The sequence below is a fragment of the Branchiostoma lanceolatum genome, chromosome 12, assembly GCF_035083965.1.
Source record: "Branchiostoma lanceolatum isolate klBraLanc5 chromosome 12, klBraLanc5.hap2, whole genome shotgun sequence".
Lineage (NCBI taxonomy): Eukaryota > Metazoa > Chordata > Leptocardii > Amphioxiformes > Branchiostomatidae > Branchiostoma > Branchiostoma lanceolatum.
The window spans coordinates 18,795,199-18,813,978 of NC_089733.1; the positions used below are offsets into that span (position 1 = coordinate 18,795,199).

The window sequence follows — 18,780 nt, forward strand, 5'->3', positions numbered from 1 at the left end:
TCTCTCTTTCCCTCCCTCTCTCTCTGTCTCTCTCCCCTCTCTCTCCCTCTCTCTCTCTCTCTCTCTCTCTCCCTCTCACTTTGTCTGTCTCTACCTCTCTCTTCCTCTCTCTCTCTCTCCCTCTCTCTCTCCCTCTCTCTCTCTCCCCCTCTCTTTCCCTCCCTCTCTCTGTCTCTCCCCCTCTCTCTCCCCCTCTCACTTTGTCTGTCTCTACCTCTCTCTTCCTCTCTTTCCCTCTTTCCCTCCCCCTCTCTGTCCCTCCCCCCTCTGTCTCTCTCTCTGTCTCTCCCTCTATCTACCGATGCTGTCGCCCCTAGAACGTTCTAGAAACAATTTTTGTCAAACACGTCTATTCTGCTTGATGTACGGCTGGAACCTGACACAAGCAGACCACAGGTGGGAGACATTATCCCGCTCCTGTGCCAAGACGCCGCTCCAAGACTCTCTCACCAGACTTAACCTTGAATCTCTCACTTCGTCGGTCAAGGTCAAGCCTGCATGCCGGGTCACTCCCCCTGCTGACGGACGGTGTGGAGTGGAAAAGTGGTCACGCCCCCCCCCCCCCCAGAACTTGTCACAGTCACACACACCTCCCCAGAACATGGCCATATCACTGTCACACCCACCTAAAGTTCATAGTCACTCCCCCCCCCCCCGAGAATAGCACTCCCTCCCCCAGAATATGGCCATATCATTGTCACACCCACCCAAAGTTCAATAGTCATTACCCCCCCTCCCCCCGAATAGCCCCCCCCCCCGAACATGGTCAAGTACCCCAGTGAAGATGTGTGTCGCCTTCCTCCCCCAGAACATGGCGATGTCACAGTCACACCAAGTGACCAACCAAATGTACATGGTCATTGCCCTCCTGACAATAGCCCCCCCCCCCGAAACCTACCCCCCCCCCCCCCAGAACATTGCTACAAAGTACATGATATCGATATCTTAGCGCGACATTTACACCGACTTCTAACAGGGCAAAACCTTTCTGTCGGCTGAGCATTAACATTATCAGGTATCCGATTTAGTGCTGGGTTACACGTTTCTAATTTTATCGGGTGACTTTCTCAGGAGGGCCCGACATTTAATCTTAACTGGTAAGATTGGCCGTTTTGGCCCATGTTCAAGGGCCTGGCCACGACACTTAATCGGTCTAGTTGCGGCCCATCTGGACCAATCTCGTCCCCAAGGTCGCATCAGCTAAACTGTCGTTCCCAATAAGTTCAGGGCCTGGAGATGAGGTTCTTGGCGGAGGTTCAAGTTCGGCAAATTGGATCAAGATAAGTTAAGACTCCGTAAGACGTACAAGAAACTCTAGACTGGCTTCCTTCCAATAAAAGTCCGCCGCATATACCGCAGGTCATCCGAGGCCATTGCCAGCCAGGGGGGGTTTGGGGGGGGGGGGGGGGTTGGAGAACCTGGTCAATGTCATCGGCAAGGTCACAAGGTCACATTTGTGGTACGGCAGGCCCACGACAGCAGGTCAAGGACATCTTTTGGCCAGTGGTGGGAGTGTCGTGGCAGTGCCGTGATAGTGTCGTGGCACTGTCGTGCAAAATTCTGATGACACGTAGGGAGAAGGCTGTGATAGTTGCAGTATCGTGACAGTATCGTGGCAGTATCATGGCAGTGTCGTGGCAGTGTCGTGGCAGTGTCGTGGCAGTGCCGTACCGTTGAAGTTCTGCTGACACGTAGGGAAAAGGCTGTGATAGTTTAGTTGGACGTAGAGGGTAGGGCGTGTAGCGTCAACCTTTATTGTAACGGACATCATCTCTTTTGCGAAGAGCGCTAGATACATACTAGTAGTAGTCCACTGCGTTCTTCTGCTGCAGTGGTCGGAACATCCTGCAGCCGCAATCAGTCTTGGATTAGATATTATAAAAATGTCCCTGTAATTGCCTTGGGTATGTAGTTTTACATTCATTGACTTCTGCCTTTCTTCAAGACAGTTTTAAGTCAGAGTGAACCATGCGTTTTAATAAGACGCATATGGGTGACGCCCATCTTCATACTATAGACTTTGGGCCACACATTTGTGCAATCACTACAGCAGGGGGCTGGTCCGCTGGTGTAGTGATGTGTGTTTTACTCTAATACTATTTCCCAAATGCTGAGTGCTAAGCAGAGAAAGCAGTATATACCATTTTTAGAGTCTTTTGTATGACCCGACCTACCACGATATAGGTGGGACGTACCAATGCACTAGAAAGTGGAATTCATCTTGGCACTTTCAGTTGGTGGTATAGTCATTAATTGTCAGCTGGTGTCCTTAAGTTACCCCGTGTCAATTGGGCCGATACTAGCCTGGAGTCACGCACGCACCACGTGGACAACACGTGCACTTATGACGTTACAATCCTGTTCATACACGGTGATCATGGTGGAATTTTACAGCCGAGGCTGCTCAAAGTCCATGTTATAACACGCACGCGTGGGATGTTGTAAATCTGATGCAAGAGGAGGGAAAGATGAAATGCTCACATGAAAGCTCGTCTGTGTTGGTGGAGTACAAATTGGAAAGGTTTTAAGCCCTAATCCAACACAAGAATTGACCCCCCATGGATTAGAACTCAAAAAATTTCAAAGATGTAATGCTGTTTTGCTTTTTAATCTATTATGTAAAAAGTCAACGCAATTCAGCACTGTCTAACGTTTCATTGTGTGCCATGCCAGATGTGCTGCTCTGTTGATTTTAGATAAAAGTTGAAGAAGTTTAGAAAGAGCAACCCTTTCAGAAAAGACCTTTCTTACATTCCCTGGCGACCAGGGGGTATCCTTCTATAAAACAAGATAATGCGAACGTGGATACCGTTAACAAAATGAATACCGTCAGGTTGTATAACATCATCAGAAGTACTTCTCCCCCTACGTGCAGTACTGTTCCCGCGCAATAGATGGCGCTGTCAATCTTACAGCTGAAGTTTGTAGGTCAAAGGTCGTTGTACTCTTCTGAACCTTACTCATTTGTAATATTAATCACTGGTTATTATGCAGCCCCCTACATTTCAGCTAGTGGCATGCCAAAAACCGACGGCAGCCCCCCCCCCTTGCACCTGGTCCAGATTAACCGTTTCATAAGCCGCGACTGATTCTCCCTGATCGCACCAGAAACTATCCAACACCTGTTTATTCATAGTTTTGGCACACGCTTCGATTCAATATTGTCTTAAGTTTCACGAAAACACTGATACTGCTGATCATTTCCACAGGCTGACTACATTGAAGACACAAAACGCTTCTGGCTCTGTCTGACTGGTGCACACGTCCGCCAAACAGATATAGAAGTCACAAAACAAACAAACAAACAAACAGACAGACACTTCATGACGTAGGGGAGTTGTGTGAGTATGGCGCACTATTTCATTGTCCCATGTTATGATAGTTATCATTATCGCTAAGCTTCTGGAGTTGTTGCTTACTTTGAATGTGTAACTGTTAAAAGTTGTTTGGACATGAGAAAACTGATGTGAAAAGGGGGGGGGGTGATAAAGAGAGATAAATGCACCCTTCCCTTAATTTCCTTTCCCTTTCTTTTCCTTTAGAGATATAGACCAAAACCAATGGAAGTAACCCATGCAGTAATGTTGAGTGTGTAATACTTTAGACTGACGCAAGGCGGCGCCCGTGTTCGTCACACAAACGGGTTAAGTAAATTGGGGACAACTCACAATCAAATAAAACAAATAAAACCTAATCAGTAACTGATTAGATCTTATTTGTTTGATTTTATTTTATTTGTTTGATTTGATTGCTTTCAGATAGATGGAAATCCAGGAATATATTAGATGTGAAGTACTTATTAATGAAAGTCAAGATAAAGGAGGCGTTAGACACGAGTCTTATCAGTTTTACGGAAACGCGCGAAACTCCGATAGATGTCGTCCTGATACGTGTCACTGTACTGCATCACTATTCCGCCAGAGGGCGTGGCACTACAGTAATGCATACAGCGGCATGTTGGCGACGTCCTGTGATCGGGCGATTTGACAGCTCTCAACGAATTTCTTAGATACTAAACGAACATCGTCATGTGTGTTATGTAATTCTATTGTAAAGTCAAGGGTAACACGAATCCAATTCAGGACGCAGCGAGGTCGCCAACGTGCCGCGGGTCCAGTGATAGGGGCTTTAGAAACGGTGATAGCGATGGGGTCCTTGAGTTATATTTGTGATGCACAGATGATCACATTTTCCCACACAACAGTTAGAAGTTTACTCTGACACACCTCATTTCATGGGCTATATGGGGCCATATGAAGCACAGAAAATGCACAGAACAGGACCTGGTCTCTTGATAGTGTATGAGTGCGTAGTATCAAGCAAAATATACTATTCACTTTGTGTGTGGTTTTTTTGGGGGGGGGGGGTAGTGCTACGAGTCCGACAACTGCCTTGTGTATGTTGGCTGTTTGTGTTGCTGGTTATCAAATTATAAGATAAAGAGAGAGCCGATCTTTATAGACTGATACAACCCATGTTCCCCTACTTCATACACCTTACACCTGAGCAGTACGGACAGATTTATATTTGTAATGATATTAGACAAACCTCTGATTATGAAATAGATCTGCTCTTTTCTACATTTTTACCATTACAAAGAAGCGAGGAGAAGTCGAATTCATGAAGTTTATAATTGCTGTATTAACTTGACGATGTATGAATGTTTCTGTATACTATTCTTTTGTTATGACCTGTACTTAACCCAGTGGGAATTTGTGTGCCATAAATGTCTCCATTAATTAATTAATTCATTCATTAATTCATTAAAGGCCGGTATAATTAGGGGCACTCTCTGACATCGATGGGGTGTCTGAGTCATGTTTTTAATGTAAAGATTACCCCGAATTTTCCCACACATAATCTCCCGTCTGGCGCCAGTAATGTTACACTACCGACGGTCCGTATTCTATAGACCTTTTCACAGAGCCCATTGCATGGTGGGAGGTGCGGGGCACTGTGGGTAGCTCAATGGGCAAACAACATCGTTACCATGACAACATAGACCAGACCGAACATGGTACGCATGCGCGGCATATTTGTTGCCATGTACGTGTGTTTGTGTGTTTTGTGGACGTGGTCTGACGTACTTAGTATGGCTTGACTGTTATTTTAGGGAATTCTGGCCTTTAGAGAGAGATAATTTGTGTTCTTTACCCCCCTCCCCCATTCATCCAGGCCTGACTACTATATTCGTTGCTTTGAGATAACGTAATCGACAATACCTGCTAATCTTTTGTGAGTAGTAAGAAAATACGTGTGTGATGCACTCAAGAGCTCAAACTAGCAACATGAACTGAAAGTTGCTCCAGGCTACAAAATACTTTATTCTAAGTGTACTTCAAACTTCGGAACTGATGGCTGAGACTTTGTGTTCTTTACCACCCCCCTCCCCCATTCATCCAGGCCACTAACATGATCGTTGCTATGGGAAATTTTTGTGTGAATACGTGTAAAATACCTGTGATGTACCAAAGAGTTCAAGCTAACAATCTGCACACAGAATTAAACTGATCGCGAGCGATATCCCAGGCTGCACTATATTCTAAATGTGCTTCAGAATTCGGAACTATGGTTAAGAATCGAGACAATAAGGTAACAAGAATAAAACGTCACCACATATGTAGGTCACACATCTTGGTTTATTAACTGCAAGTCGACGTTACACAAGCGACACTCCATAAAATTGAACAACAGATGTTACTTTTTATGCACAAACAGAAGGTGATATTCTGTACAAACACAGCAGGGAGACTGTTAACTGGTATTACACTGATTACTGAAGAGCTTGAACGTAAAAACTACAATGACCAGTCATGTACTAGCAGGTTGGTGCAGGCGTGCTGAAGGAGGGCTGTGATTGGATGATGAAGCTTGTCACGTGATGCATAGAAGCGCTGTGGTTGGATGATGAAGCTTGTCACGTGATGCAGTGTTAGCGCTGAGGCGTACCAGATTGTGCCGTTCATTCCTCCGTTGTTTAGGCGGGGGTGGGGGGACGGCCGAGGATCCGCTGACCACCGGTGAGGGTGGCACTGCCGGGATCCAGGACCATCAGAACCTCCCTGGGGATGTACCGTCCGCCCGTGGCTTCGTTGTAGTACACGTTGATCCTCTCCAACAGCAAGTCCTTGCTGTCGGTTTCCTTGGCCCAGTTGTTGCCAGCACCAGTCTGGCCGAAAACGAAGTTGTCAGGCCTGAAGAGCTGTCCGAAGGGGCCGGCCCTGGCGGAGTCCATGGTGCCGGGCTCCAGGTCCATCAGAACCGCCCTGGGCACGTACCTCCCACCCGTGGCTTCGTTGTAGTACACGTTGATCCTCTCCAACTGCAGGTCGGAGTCGCCGTGGTAGGTGCCGGTGGGGTCGATGCCGTGCTCGTCTGAGATCACCTCCCAGAACTTAGCACTTGGCTGCAGTGCAAAATAGAATCAGTAAATACTACCCTGAGGAAGGTGACAGATGGTTAGCTAGATCAAAACACTTGGTTATGTACAAAACACTTCGTGGTGGGGTCGATGGACTTGGATTGGGGACCGGCCTGCAGATGAACGAATAGATCCAAAATGTGTGCTGAGAGAAAATTTAAACATTTCACAAGAAGAGAAGGACGAACTCAGTTCCTGCGGAAACAACCAGAAATTGTTAAAATCCATTTGAGATTAGACTGTTCTGCAGAATGCTTTACGTTTGGGACCGCATCTGTTAGCAGCGACATCTGTAGCTGCAGTGCAAAATAGAATCGGTAAATATTACCCTGAGGAAGGTGACAGATGGTCAGCTAGATCAAAACACTTAGTTGTGTACAAAAACTGTGTTATCCGGTAACTTACCAACCTGACAATCCATTTGAGACAACACCAAAAGAGACAGTCCAACGTTATCTTTACTAATGAGTATATCAAAGAATATAATAAGACTCACATCATAATTCTTTAGTCCGAACGCTATCTCCTCAGGCACCCCCTTGCCCTGCACATCCTCCTTTAAAACACAATTCTCAACATTTCCGTGAATGATACAGAACAGTACATAAACAGTATCTTTGCACAGGCTTGGTAATATCATGCACTAAACAAACATAAAAGCATGCAAACAAACAAATAAATAGATATATAAACTAACAAGACAGAAATAGCCAGTCAAAGTTCCATGTGAATCCCATAAACTCCCAATGTGCACATGTAGGTAAGAGTGTGGAACACAAAGTATGAGTTACGTACCTGCAGCTTCTTTATGATGCTAGCAGCCTCTCCTTTAAAACAACGGAAGGAAAATTTGTAAGTTTCATGACTAACAAATCAGCAGTGATTACCACACACACCACTTTGCAGTGTCTCTTAAAAACTGGACCCTGGAAGCCAGACTGGGGGATCGGACCATAAGCCAGTTTCCTTCGGCGGCCAAAGGCAGTAGCCCCCGCCGAATGCTGGAATATCTCCCGCTTAAAGCTCTTTGGACTCCTTGAAGGTCCAATTGCGTTTCACTCAATAATCTTACTAATCGATTAAACTTAATCCAGCTAACCTGACTGAATCTAAACTGAAATCAAACGTGTATCAACAGGGCAGCAAAATATAAATGAATAAAATGACAAAATCGTCTATACTTCATGTGGAACCCTTCATTCTACAGTTACGAAAGAAGTGGGTTATGCAAAGAAGCCAACATGATGCACCATAATTTCTCCACATTTACCCACGATAAAAACACAACACCGCTCCCACTAAAATCACAGAAAAAATCTGGTTCCTCGTCCTCCACCACATTAAACAGAGAAAACCAAACCCAACAAACATTACCAACTGAAGTAGGAGCACAGGCCCCCCATTATCGTTGTTTTAAAAAATAGCCATCAAAAGGCAATCTAATTGACATATACCCACGATAAAAACGCACACAACACCCCTCCCCCTAAAATCACAGAGCCAACGCATTGCAGAACAGGTGACGTACTCTGTTTTTCACTGCATCCAACAAAAAAGTCAAACCCAACATTTACAGTTGAAATGAGAGTAGCCACATGCCCCATACTGTAGCTGCTTTCCAATATGTAACCATATTGGTAATTGCAAAAAGCCTTCGGGTAGGAATTTGAAATATGTTGTTGCCATTAAGACAGGGATGTTGTTTATATTAGAGCAGAAACTTAAATCAACACCTCACCTTCAGCGATGACTGCCGCTAGGAGCAGGGCAGAAACCGCCATGATGTGACGAAGCGCCATGATGACTCAGGGTTGTCTCTAACCTGCGTAAAGAAGGTGAAAATGAGTACCTAGCTTCGGTTAGGGACGTTTCGGATCGGACGTTGAATGGAGACCTCGTGCTTGAGGAGATAGAGCCACACCTCGAGCACGTAAAAGAACCCGCCACGCTTATCGAAAAGAGTAGGGGTCCTTCCCGGTGTGAGTGGAGCAAATATTTCTGTCCAGATATGCAGCTTGTACGTGTGCTGTTCTTTACAAACGGGGTGGTTTACCGGATATGCAATACGAACAATGACAGAAGATGCATGATAACTTGGCATTTTAAAGGATTCTACTTCACAACTTAGGGTGGTGTTACGTTGTTTTCCATTTTCCCAGTGAGGAAGAAACCATGATAATCTGGTATTGTAAGGATTCAGAACATATGGCGGGGTTACGTTGTTTTCCATCAAAGAAAACTAAACTCCGCCCAGACCCCGTCGGCGCTCAAATTCCGAATTAGATACAAGTATAATACTAATGATAATGATAGTACTAATGATAATGGGTTATCATTCAAATTACATTTGGCAGAGCTGTATAACATGCTCTGTACATCAAAATAGTATATTGACAAGTAACACATTGACTAGTATGATAACTTACAGACTAACATTTAAATAACGGGTTGAAATGTCAGACGAAATCATTAAAAGTTTATTAGCCCAGCCAAATTGTACGTATCGATCAGTAATTGCTAAGTACAAACCGAGTCGGTACTCACCACTGTAGATAGACGTCTGACGAAGTTTGGTCTCGACTGGTCTCCACTGGTCTCCTGTCTCGAACTGATGCAGGAGAGTACCACACAGCTCCGTTTGCTGATGTGGCACATCCCATTCTAACATGCAGAATAGGGGTGCCAACATTTTCATTCTCGTGACAAATGTGACAAGGTGAGAAGATACTCAATGACTTGGTGTGAGTTAAGATATCGCGTTACTCGACTGTCTTAATTTGTGATAATTCTTACTAGTTTCAGCATATGATTCACACTGTTGTTAGGAAAATATCGAGTCCTTCCTCCGAAACAAATGGTTGCTTCCCTCCCATGAGTCACAATTCACAAAACGTGAGCTACCTGTGAGCTGTAGGTGGAAGGACTAGATATGAAAACATTTCTGACCTCAATCCGCGTGGGAATTTCCATTTTTGGTGCGTATCCATAGCAACCGGTGATGAAGTAAGAATTTCCTTACGAAACTGCTGCTGACACTCAAAAGTTACATAAAGATTCTGACCGCTAGGTCATCTTCTTCTGTCCCTTAGTCTAGATATTTGACCGTTCGGGCACCGTAGATATGGCAATCAGTTTTCTCCAACCTTCTCGGGTTTTCCTTATAGTGTCATGCCTGTCCTTTCCCTGATATCATCCTCCCATCTTCTCCGTCTCCACTCCCTCTTTGTTCCTTCCTGGACAGTTCGTTTTAGGTAGTTTTTAAGTCATTTGTTTCCTTGAGTTGTTCGTTACTGTAAATGCAGAAATAATGTTCGCGGTGGTTTTATGTTCGCGGTTTTCGCGGCGACCGTTTCACCGCGAACTTAAAACCACCGCGAAGATTTTTCCAATACTGTAGCAGTATGTGACTATAGCGCTGCCGCAAACTTAAAACTACGGCGAACACTCCATTTTCGCATTAGCGCGAATTAAAAACCATGCGAACTTAAATGCATCTACAGTATTTCAGTTGTATCATCCCACATTGTCCCACGGATGTGTTCTTATTGGTGCCAGTGGCGCAGATACAGAATGTTCGAGAGGCTGAGCTGTGGTGCGGGTAAGCAGATGTAAGCAGATGTAAGGAACTGGCGCAGTCAGATTTTCAATGAATTCTCACCACACAACGGCACCGCATCATTTGTTCCATGAAGGTTAATATGTAATGGCCCCGGGATTGTGTTATTTAGAATTGCCATGTGACGTCATAGAAAGGACTAGAAAACTGTATTTGAAAATCCGACTTCTGGCGGTCTGAAAATGCTTTGGGCTTCTCTAAGGTCGCATAACACAGTATTAATGGGTGACCCCTATTGTAGTTTAGGTATAAAGTAGTGCGTCACATTGCTTGCAAAGGCTGAGTTTTTCTTCTGTGCACGTTAGCGAGGCTGAAACTGTGGTGAATGCCAGAGGAATACGCCAGTTTTGAAACTATACGAGTCGTGTTACGATGTTTGTTCGGTCGGCTTGGATTCGTGCCTGAATATTGTTACCGCCCGACTACTGTGCGTTGGCTGCAGTATGGTGACCTCCACTGGGGGTCATATCAAAGTGGAATTTAAGCTCATTTTCGCATATGTTGAAGATTGAACCCTGAAGTCAACCATATCAAAATCTTGCACCTTGATTGTGCACCCTACTATAAATTTTGAAGCGTCGAAGCTTCTCCCTTAGGGGTTCTTTACCATGTAAATTCGAAATACTGTGGTCTGCGACCTTTGCTGTGCCAGCTAGGCAAACTGTGGCAAAATAGACAACTGCTGTTTACACAAAATCTGGAAGAGGGGGTACATGCATGTATACTTTTCACATGACGTAGGGCCACACTGACTCACCCCGACCAATCGAATCACGTGAATCGCATTGAAACTCAGATTCGTATCAGCCATTTCCCGACAAATCGCTTTCTAACTTGCGTTAACGACTACATCTGACCAAACAAACTCGCCAGTGAGATTGTGGAAGGTGTCAGCTTCCAAAAGACGTTTTCAGATTGACAATTTTGGCACTTTGGAAGTAATTGAATCCGCCCGCGATTTAACGTTTAGAGAAAAGTAGTAGAAACTACAAGTTAAATCGCGGGCGGATTCAATTACTTCTATAGACTAAGTAAGCACCTAACGTTAATCTCCAATCAGATGTGAGGATCCGGCTCATTCTCGGAGTTCACGCATAGAAGTGCGTTAAAATAAAAGACTGGAAAAGAGCACTAACTGTTGCAGAAACAAAAGTAAAACACAGGAGCAAAAATCAGCCGGATCGGTACGTCTGGTTGGAGATTGCCAAACGCAGCCCGGAAAAGAACAATGACCTATGATTGATACACATGAAAATAAAAATAAAAGATAAAAATTTCGTTTTAATCGTTAGTATTTTCCGCAAAATTGGTAATTCTCAGGAACCGTTGCACTAGTTCCCTTTTTTTAATTCAAACATTCCTAGATCAAAAGCAGAATACAAGAATATGATATTGTGCACCCCTGGTGAGTATTTCAAAATGGTATCTCCCAATCAACTTCCGCCGTGAACTTCTACATGTCCTCTCGGTCAATGACCCGTCGTGACGTCACCACTCCACGTGACGTCCATGACAACGATGTCCTTCGTACATGAGGAACGACCTTCGGGAAATGAGATGGAAATTGAGACTGAGATCGGGCGAAGCTGCCTGATGGACGTTTCTCATTCCCTGTTCGTTATGTACGCTATATCGGGTCCTTATAACTGGAATACTAATTCACTTTTCTAATCCCAGCTGTGTTGCTATATCCTGACATGAACGCTAAGGAAAGGTTTGCAGTTCTTAGGACGGGACGTTAAGCCGTTGTCCACTGTTCCGTGGAAAATGAGATTGAGAAGGGGGAAATCTTACTGACTGGCGTTCTGCCGATGGAGGAAAGTTACTTCCCCTTTCCACATTCATTATGTACACTACGCTGGGTCTTTCCGACCGGAATACTGAAACATTGCGCTGGGTCTGGATTTGTATCAGTATTGTATAACCTCCCTACGGTATAGTGACTTTACCCCAATCACACAGGACGGAAATACATCGGCCGACGATCGAGTCTGCTAGGGATAAATGACATTTTCAGCAAAAACACTCTCAATCATCGCGGGATGTTTAGGGATCGGCAGTCTGGTGAAGGTACTACAGAAGGAATGAAGGAATAAACGAACAAACGAACGAACAAATTTATGGTCACCGGCTTCAACTCCAAACTTATTGAATAAGTAAGTAAGGCTTAAACGTGTTTTTTATTTCTTGTTTTGTTCCTTGTTTTGTGCACTAATTACATCTTTATAAATGTTGACATCTGAGCTTGTTTGTCCCCAACATGGATGTCACGTTCGCTGAAGGACAATTAGAGCTGAACCAATCACGCGGCAAACCTGATTAACTTTTCTCATTAAAACAAATTACTCTGTACATGACGGGGGCAATGACCGTAACCATGGTGACGATGCAGGTATCCTTGCTATAGGCAATAGGTCTATATTCATAAGGAATACAATTTATACGTGCAAAACTTGCATTTGATATGTGAACGTTTTCTTTCGCTAGTGTATATAGGCTATGACGTCACCTTCTATCACATCTAAGTTACTACAAGATCGACAGATTGCCAGGTCCAGATGGATGTTTGGAATACATACATCAATTAATTCACCGATTAATGATTTAGTATTATAAGTAATTGTTATGTGTAGGTAATCAGCATATCACTAAGATGGATGTCTCAGTAAAACGAGTGACTTGCGAAGTAACCTTCAACTTCCTCCTTACACTCTGGAGACTGCATGTCTGAGTGTGTGACGTCAGCTTCTTAAACTAACGTCTTGGGTGTGATGGCTAGCGCACAGTAAAGATGTTGTACTACTGTTAAATGTCATACCTGGGCCGGGATAACGTTCGATAAGGTTGTTACAGACCGGTCTACATTCTACCGTATTGTCAGGTCTGCGAAGTCGTATTACATGGGCTTCTATCGAATAATTCGAACGCGCCTCGCGTGCGCTGCGTGCCCCGCTGTCGAAAATTTACATACCGGATTTGGACGTTGGAACTGATGCTGTTACAGACAATCCGGGAGACAGACAGACAGACAGTTAGAAAGACATTCAGATATTAAGACAGACACACACGCATGCAGACAGACAGACAGACAGACAAACCTCCAGGTAGCCAACCAGCGAGCCAGCCTTACAAACAGACGGACGGACGGACACACAGACACACAGAGAGACTGTCAGACAGACAGATAGACTGAGACACAGACAGACGGACAGAAACTCCCTAAACTGATTCTTCTTTGTGCGTTAGAAAACTATTATGGGACTTACATGGCTCAAGTGCGACATAATGGGACATATCGTATGTGTGAGTTCTAATTCCCGTCAGTCTCTTGTCTACAGCGTCTACAGAGTCTTCACAATTCTAATTTCAGTGCTCGTCATGATCAGTCTAATGTCTGCGGTATCGGACAAATGTCTGGTCTGAACATTAAATCTCACGCACAGTGTTGTAGACTGCCTTTAAAGGCCTGTTGGTCGTGTGTATTAGGCGAACATCTTGCGGCTTCGTCTGCACATTAGAACCTCAGGTTTAAGTATTCACAATTCCAATTTCAGTTCTCGCCAATCGCACTGTCTACACTACAGTGTCGGGCAGATTTCTGAACTGAACACTAAATGCACAGTACTGCAGACTACCGTTGAAGCTTAAGGCTCCTTGGTCGTATATATCAGGTGAACTTCTCGTGGCTCTGTCTGCCCTTTAGAACCCCAGGGTCGAGTCTTCACAATTCTGATTCCAGTGCCCGTCATGATCAGTCTCATGCCTGCGGTGTCTGACAAATGTCTGGACTGAACAGTAAATCTCACGCACAGACTGCCCTGGAAGACCAGTTGGTCGGTTATATCAGGCGAATGTCTCTCGGCTCGGTCTGCAAGTTAGAACCTCGAGGTAAAGTCCTCACAAATCCAATTTCAGTGCCCGACAGTGTCCATATATTGCCGGGTAGATTTCTCTCGCGTTGTTTAAAGCTATCTAGTGCAGATGACGAGTTTCCCTCTACGATCGATAGTTATAGGAAAATACGACTTTTTGAACACATCAATCTTAGGTTGATAACTCTGTGACTGGCATTTCTTTTTCTTACCTGAGCTGGTATTAGATAATATCGTAGTTGATACATCTGCAGTTTATCAGTAATACTGTACATCATGCAAAGTCTGGACATTTTCCTTCTGTCTTCAAGTGACAGACACTATGGATCTGTTTTCATTTCGGTCGGCACATCTAACCCCAGGGTTAAGTCCTCACAAATCCAATTCCAGTGCCCGCTTGTGTCTATATAGTTTCGGGTCAGATTTCATTCTGGTTGAATGTACATTAAATCTCCCATGACGGTCACACTGTAAGTTTGATGCTTAATCTGGTTAGTCCGAAGACGTATTCCCCTCCTTAAAATGACACCGTAGCCGCTGCCCCAGACTTAATGCACGTTTTGATATTACAAATTGTAAAGCATGTTGGTCGTGTGTATGAGGCGAACTTCTATTTGCTCATTCAGCACTTTAGACTCCCAAGATGAAATCCTTGCAATTCTACTTCCAGTCCCGACAGGCATGACACACGACCAACATGCTTTACAATTAGTAATGTCAGATTTCACGACTGCACCTCACAGCTCACTGCCAGGTCATGCTGTGAGTTACGATGTTTCATTATAACACAAACATTCTGTCAGTCTGGGGACGTCTTCCCCTCCTTGGTATGACACTTAAGTCGTCTTACCGACCTTCTCCAGACGCGGGGGTCGCGCCCCTTGAGACATACCGTCTGCCGTCCTTCCGTCCGTTTTCATCTCACGTAAGACGGCGCTGGCAGTAGGTGAAAGTAAAAGTGATGAAGGTGAAAGTGACATGTGACGGCTAATCTTAAGACGGCGCTGGCGGTAGGTGAAAGTGAAAGTGATGAAGGTGAAGTGACAGGTGACGGCTACCCTTAAGACGGCGCTGGCGGTAGGTGAGGTAAAATCGATATGTGCGACACGAGATTTCATTAGCGTGACGGCTCCTCGGCTGCTGCTGCCCCCAAAACGTCACCGCTGAGGTTTAAGATACTCTAAGATGTTTCAAGATGTTCCATGATGTTGTAAGATGTTTTAAGATGCTCCATGATATTCCATGATGTTCTGAGATGTTTCAATATATCAAAAGTCGTTCCAAGATGTTTCAAGATGTTTTAAGACGTTCCAAGATATACTAAAACGTTGCAAGATGTTTTAAGATGCTCCAAGACGTTCCGAGATATCATAAGATGATTTCCAGGCGTCCGTGAACTAGAAGGCATCACGACTTCTACATCAGTGTGACGCTCGGGGGAAATCATTCATTACTCCAGCTCTCGGCTCATGTCATTCCTACCAGACATCGCGGCTAGGATATGGAGAGGCAAACTCATAGGGAATACTATAAATGCATTTAAGTTCGCGTGGTTTTTATTTCGCACTAGAGCGAAAATGAGTGTTTGCGGCAGTGCTATAGTCACATACATACTGCTTCAGTATCAGAAAAAAATGTTCGCGGTGGTTTTAAGTTCGCGGTGAAACGGTCGCCGTGAAAACCGTGAACATAAAACCACCGCGACTATGTCTGCATTGACAGTACTTTACTGTGTCGCTACTGTGGCGTCGCCTTAGCGTGCTGGGCGTGACGGTTAGGGTTTGGGGCCTGGGTTCGAATCCCCTGACATGCCACTGATGTTGTGCCCCTGGAAAAGGCACTTTACACGAATTTTACGCTGCACCATTTTGTAAAAAAAAATGAGTAGATGACTTCGGCTGGGGAGGTAAAAGGCGGTGGAAGGAGAGGGTTGGGTCTGCCTTCCAATACGGTGGCCTAAACACAACCCACTGTCCCTACAGCCACTAAAGGCTTTAGCACTACCTTTACCTCCCGACATAATTTGGCGTATCAGATAATAAACTTGCTAAATTGGATTGAGACCCTGCCTGTCGCTCTTTGAGAGAGATAAGATAACCCAGGACCAGTTCTGAGGACGTTCTCTCCTCCTTATAGACCGTGAGTGACATGTGAGTCGCTCAGGCGCCGCGGGGATTGAACACATTTACGGATAAGATAGTTCAGACTCCGGCAATATGCGTATCTCAGACTCGCCGTGTATGGAAAGAGATGTGCGAGTTTTCACTCAAGATGTTATCAAGCCAGGGGAAACCCTGGTGGAGGTCCGTAGCGATTCTGACGTGCAAATCGATCGTCAAACTTGGGTATAGGGGCGAAAGACTAATCGAACCATCTAGTAGCTGGTTCCCTCCGAAGTTTCCCTCAGGATAGCTGGCACTCTGTCGCAGTTTTATCTGGTAAAGCGAATGATTAGAGGTCTTAGGGCCGAAACGACCTCAACCTATTCTCAAACTTTAAATTGGGATCAAAACATTCCGGCCTAAATGAGGTAGGGAATTTCCCGAGCAGCCTTCATAACCCCTGCTTCTCCTAATGGGTCAGTGAAGTCATGCTTGTCTCGAGCATTGATGTTTCTGACCTAGGGCGAAGAGATGCTGCTACAGTAAGAATTAGTTCAGTGCTTTGATGAGTGGCCCCCTACGGCCTTGCACTGAGCAAGTTCGTTAAAAAAAAGTACAGGCTGCAGGCCATGTGGTTTTCCACTAGACCAAAGGAAAAAGATGAATCTTACCGATAAAGAACTTTTTTGTGGGTTTCCACTGGGGGCTGCGACCGCTAAGTGACAACGATCAACGACGAAGAGGTGACACATCGCTCAGCGAATCTTACTAATGTGGATAAAGAACGATTTTTGTGTGTGTCTTTGTGTGTGTTTTGCTGTCTTTTAAACAATTTTTTTACAACTTCTTTTGAGTCATTAGCATACAACCTTGTCTTGACTTACTATTCTATTCTATTCAACCATCTGAAATTGTCTTCACTTCATCAACATATCTATTCAGAGTATTAGTATAAAACCTTGTTCTCCCAGTTCTTTCCTTACTCACTGACGAAAAATAGCGGATGCTGTCTGAAACGTCTGACTGTTTCAAACTTTTTTTCAGTTGCTTGAGTAACAATTTTTCGCATTTCTTTTACAATTTTTATCATATTTAAATTATGAAATCAAATGTCACTCAGATCCGGAAACGGACTCATGAATGTTGATTGCGGCTTGATTAGGCCAGTTTGAGGTAATGAAGGACGTCCTCAAGTTTGCTGATTCTGCAGTTTTTTAACGATTTTGTGATTGACTGGATTGTCACAAATCTTTGTCAGTCGTTCTAACGGGACTTCATTTCCGTATTGTCTTTGAAAGCCACTGCAAAAATCGATGCTTGCGCGGATGTCATCCATAAAATTATGTCACTGTGGCCTATAATCATTAACGGGAGGAACCAGATCAGATCGGAACAAAATTGCTTGTTCTGCGAGTTTCGTTAACGATCTGATTAAGCATTCTCATCAATCTTTGCTCTCTAACTTTTTTTTGGACGTCGTTTTTGGACAGACGACGTGGCACTGCACTCAAGTTTTTCATAACTTATTATAAATCAACAGTGCCACGTACAGAGAACAATGCACCCATTTCTACACCTGGGTGGAGAGAGGAAAGTCGTGTAAAGTGCCTTTCCCAAGGGCACAACATCGATGGCGAACCCTGGGTTCTGGGGCGAACACCCTGCCGTTACGCTACACGACCCCCCTCTCTAACTCTGAGGGGGCTCTCTAATATTTCCTCATTTTTCTTTGAAAGCCGGTAAAAATCGATGTTATTGCGGATGTAATCCATAAAACCAAGTCACAATCATGTAGATAAGAACTCAGACCGGGAGGGCGGAAACCAGCTCGCTTGAAACCAGGTCGCCCTGGGAGCAGAATGACCTGTTGTGTGCTGGTAAACATTTATCACTCTAAAAAAAGCGCTTTGAAGTTTTTTCCGGTCGGTGGGTGCCTGATTTGTCGCTTGATCAGTATCTTATTGTACGGAGCATCGAGCGCCGTTCCGTCAAATTGTGTTGATAAAGAACGTTCCAGTAGCTAAACTGGCACCAGCCTCACAGTTGAGCTTCTGATTCCAATTATTTGGTAACAGGGAGACCCAGTTCGAAACCGGGGAAGGGCATTCTGCCGGAGCTGCATTCGTCTTTCGGAAGGGACGTAGAATGAGGGTCCCGTGACCGAGGAGGTGCTTTGAGAACGATAAAATGCACTACAGCAGCCTCTTTGCTCAGATGGGTACCTACTGGCTGTACTTCAGATGTAGGCACTACAACAGCCTCATTACTCAGATGGGTACCAACTGGTTACACCTCAGATGAATATAAATTGTTCTGATGATAAGGGTGTTGAAGTAGCGCAACACGCAGACACGTTTCAGCCAGGCGTGGCCAAGCAGTAAGGCATTGGGATATGAATGTTGTGTTTCCGGTTGCAGAACTGACAAAAAAAAACTAGACTTTTTTTTAGGAAGTGGCTAAATGGCGGAATAATCCTGTCAACAATAGAAACAATTGCAATGTTGACAGAATCATCCTGTCAGCAGTGCAAATTTTTCCCCAAAAATCCCATGATTAACAACCGTTCACGTTGTTGTAATATGTATCAGCCATGTCGAAAATTGACCCTCAAGTCGTCTGTTCCGATCCCCAACGTTGCACGGGTGAATCGTGCAGCTGTCGTAATTCACCCTACCGCAAAACGGCGCCTGTCGTAATTTCGAGCCTGACTGCGCTTCGGTTACTCTTCCGACGCAGAAGAGCTCAGTAGTCATGAACGTGAAGTAGGCT

At 44.7% G+C, this 18,780-nt stretch overlaps 1 protein-coding gene and 1 long non-coding RNA gene across 2 annotated transcripts; both read right to left on the reverse strand.

Moving 5' to 3' along the window:
* Positions 1-5,621: 5,621 nt before the first annotated feature.
* On the reverse strand, positions 5,622-6,842 carry LOC136445830 (tubulin beta-4B chain-like). The gene is made up of 2 exons (XM_066443974.1): positions 6,831-6,842; positions 5,622-6,406 (listed from the first exon to the last, which is right to left on the reverse strand). The coding sequence occupies exons 1-2, from the start codon at positions 6,840-6,842 to the stop codon at positions 5,978-5,980; spliced, it is 441 nt and encodes a 146-aa protein (XP_066300071.1). The 3' UTR covers positions 5,622-5,977.
* A 366-nt stretch (positions 6,843-7,208) lies between these two features.
* LOC136445940 (uncharacterized) lies at positions 7,209-9,178 on the reverse strand. Its single transcript, XR_010757461.1, has 3 exons — positions 8,966-9,178; positions 8,160-8,243; positions 7,209-7,248 (listed from the first exon to the last, which is right to left on the reverse strand). It is a non-coding gene; the product is annotated as an uncharacterized lncRNA (long non-coding RNA).
* Between the last annotated feature and the right edge of the window lie 9,602 nt (positions 9,179-18,780).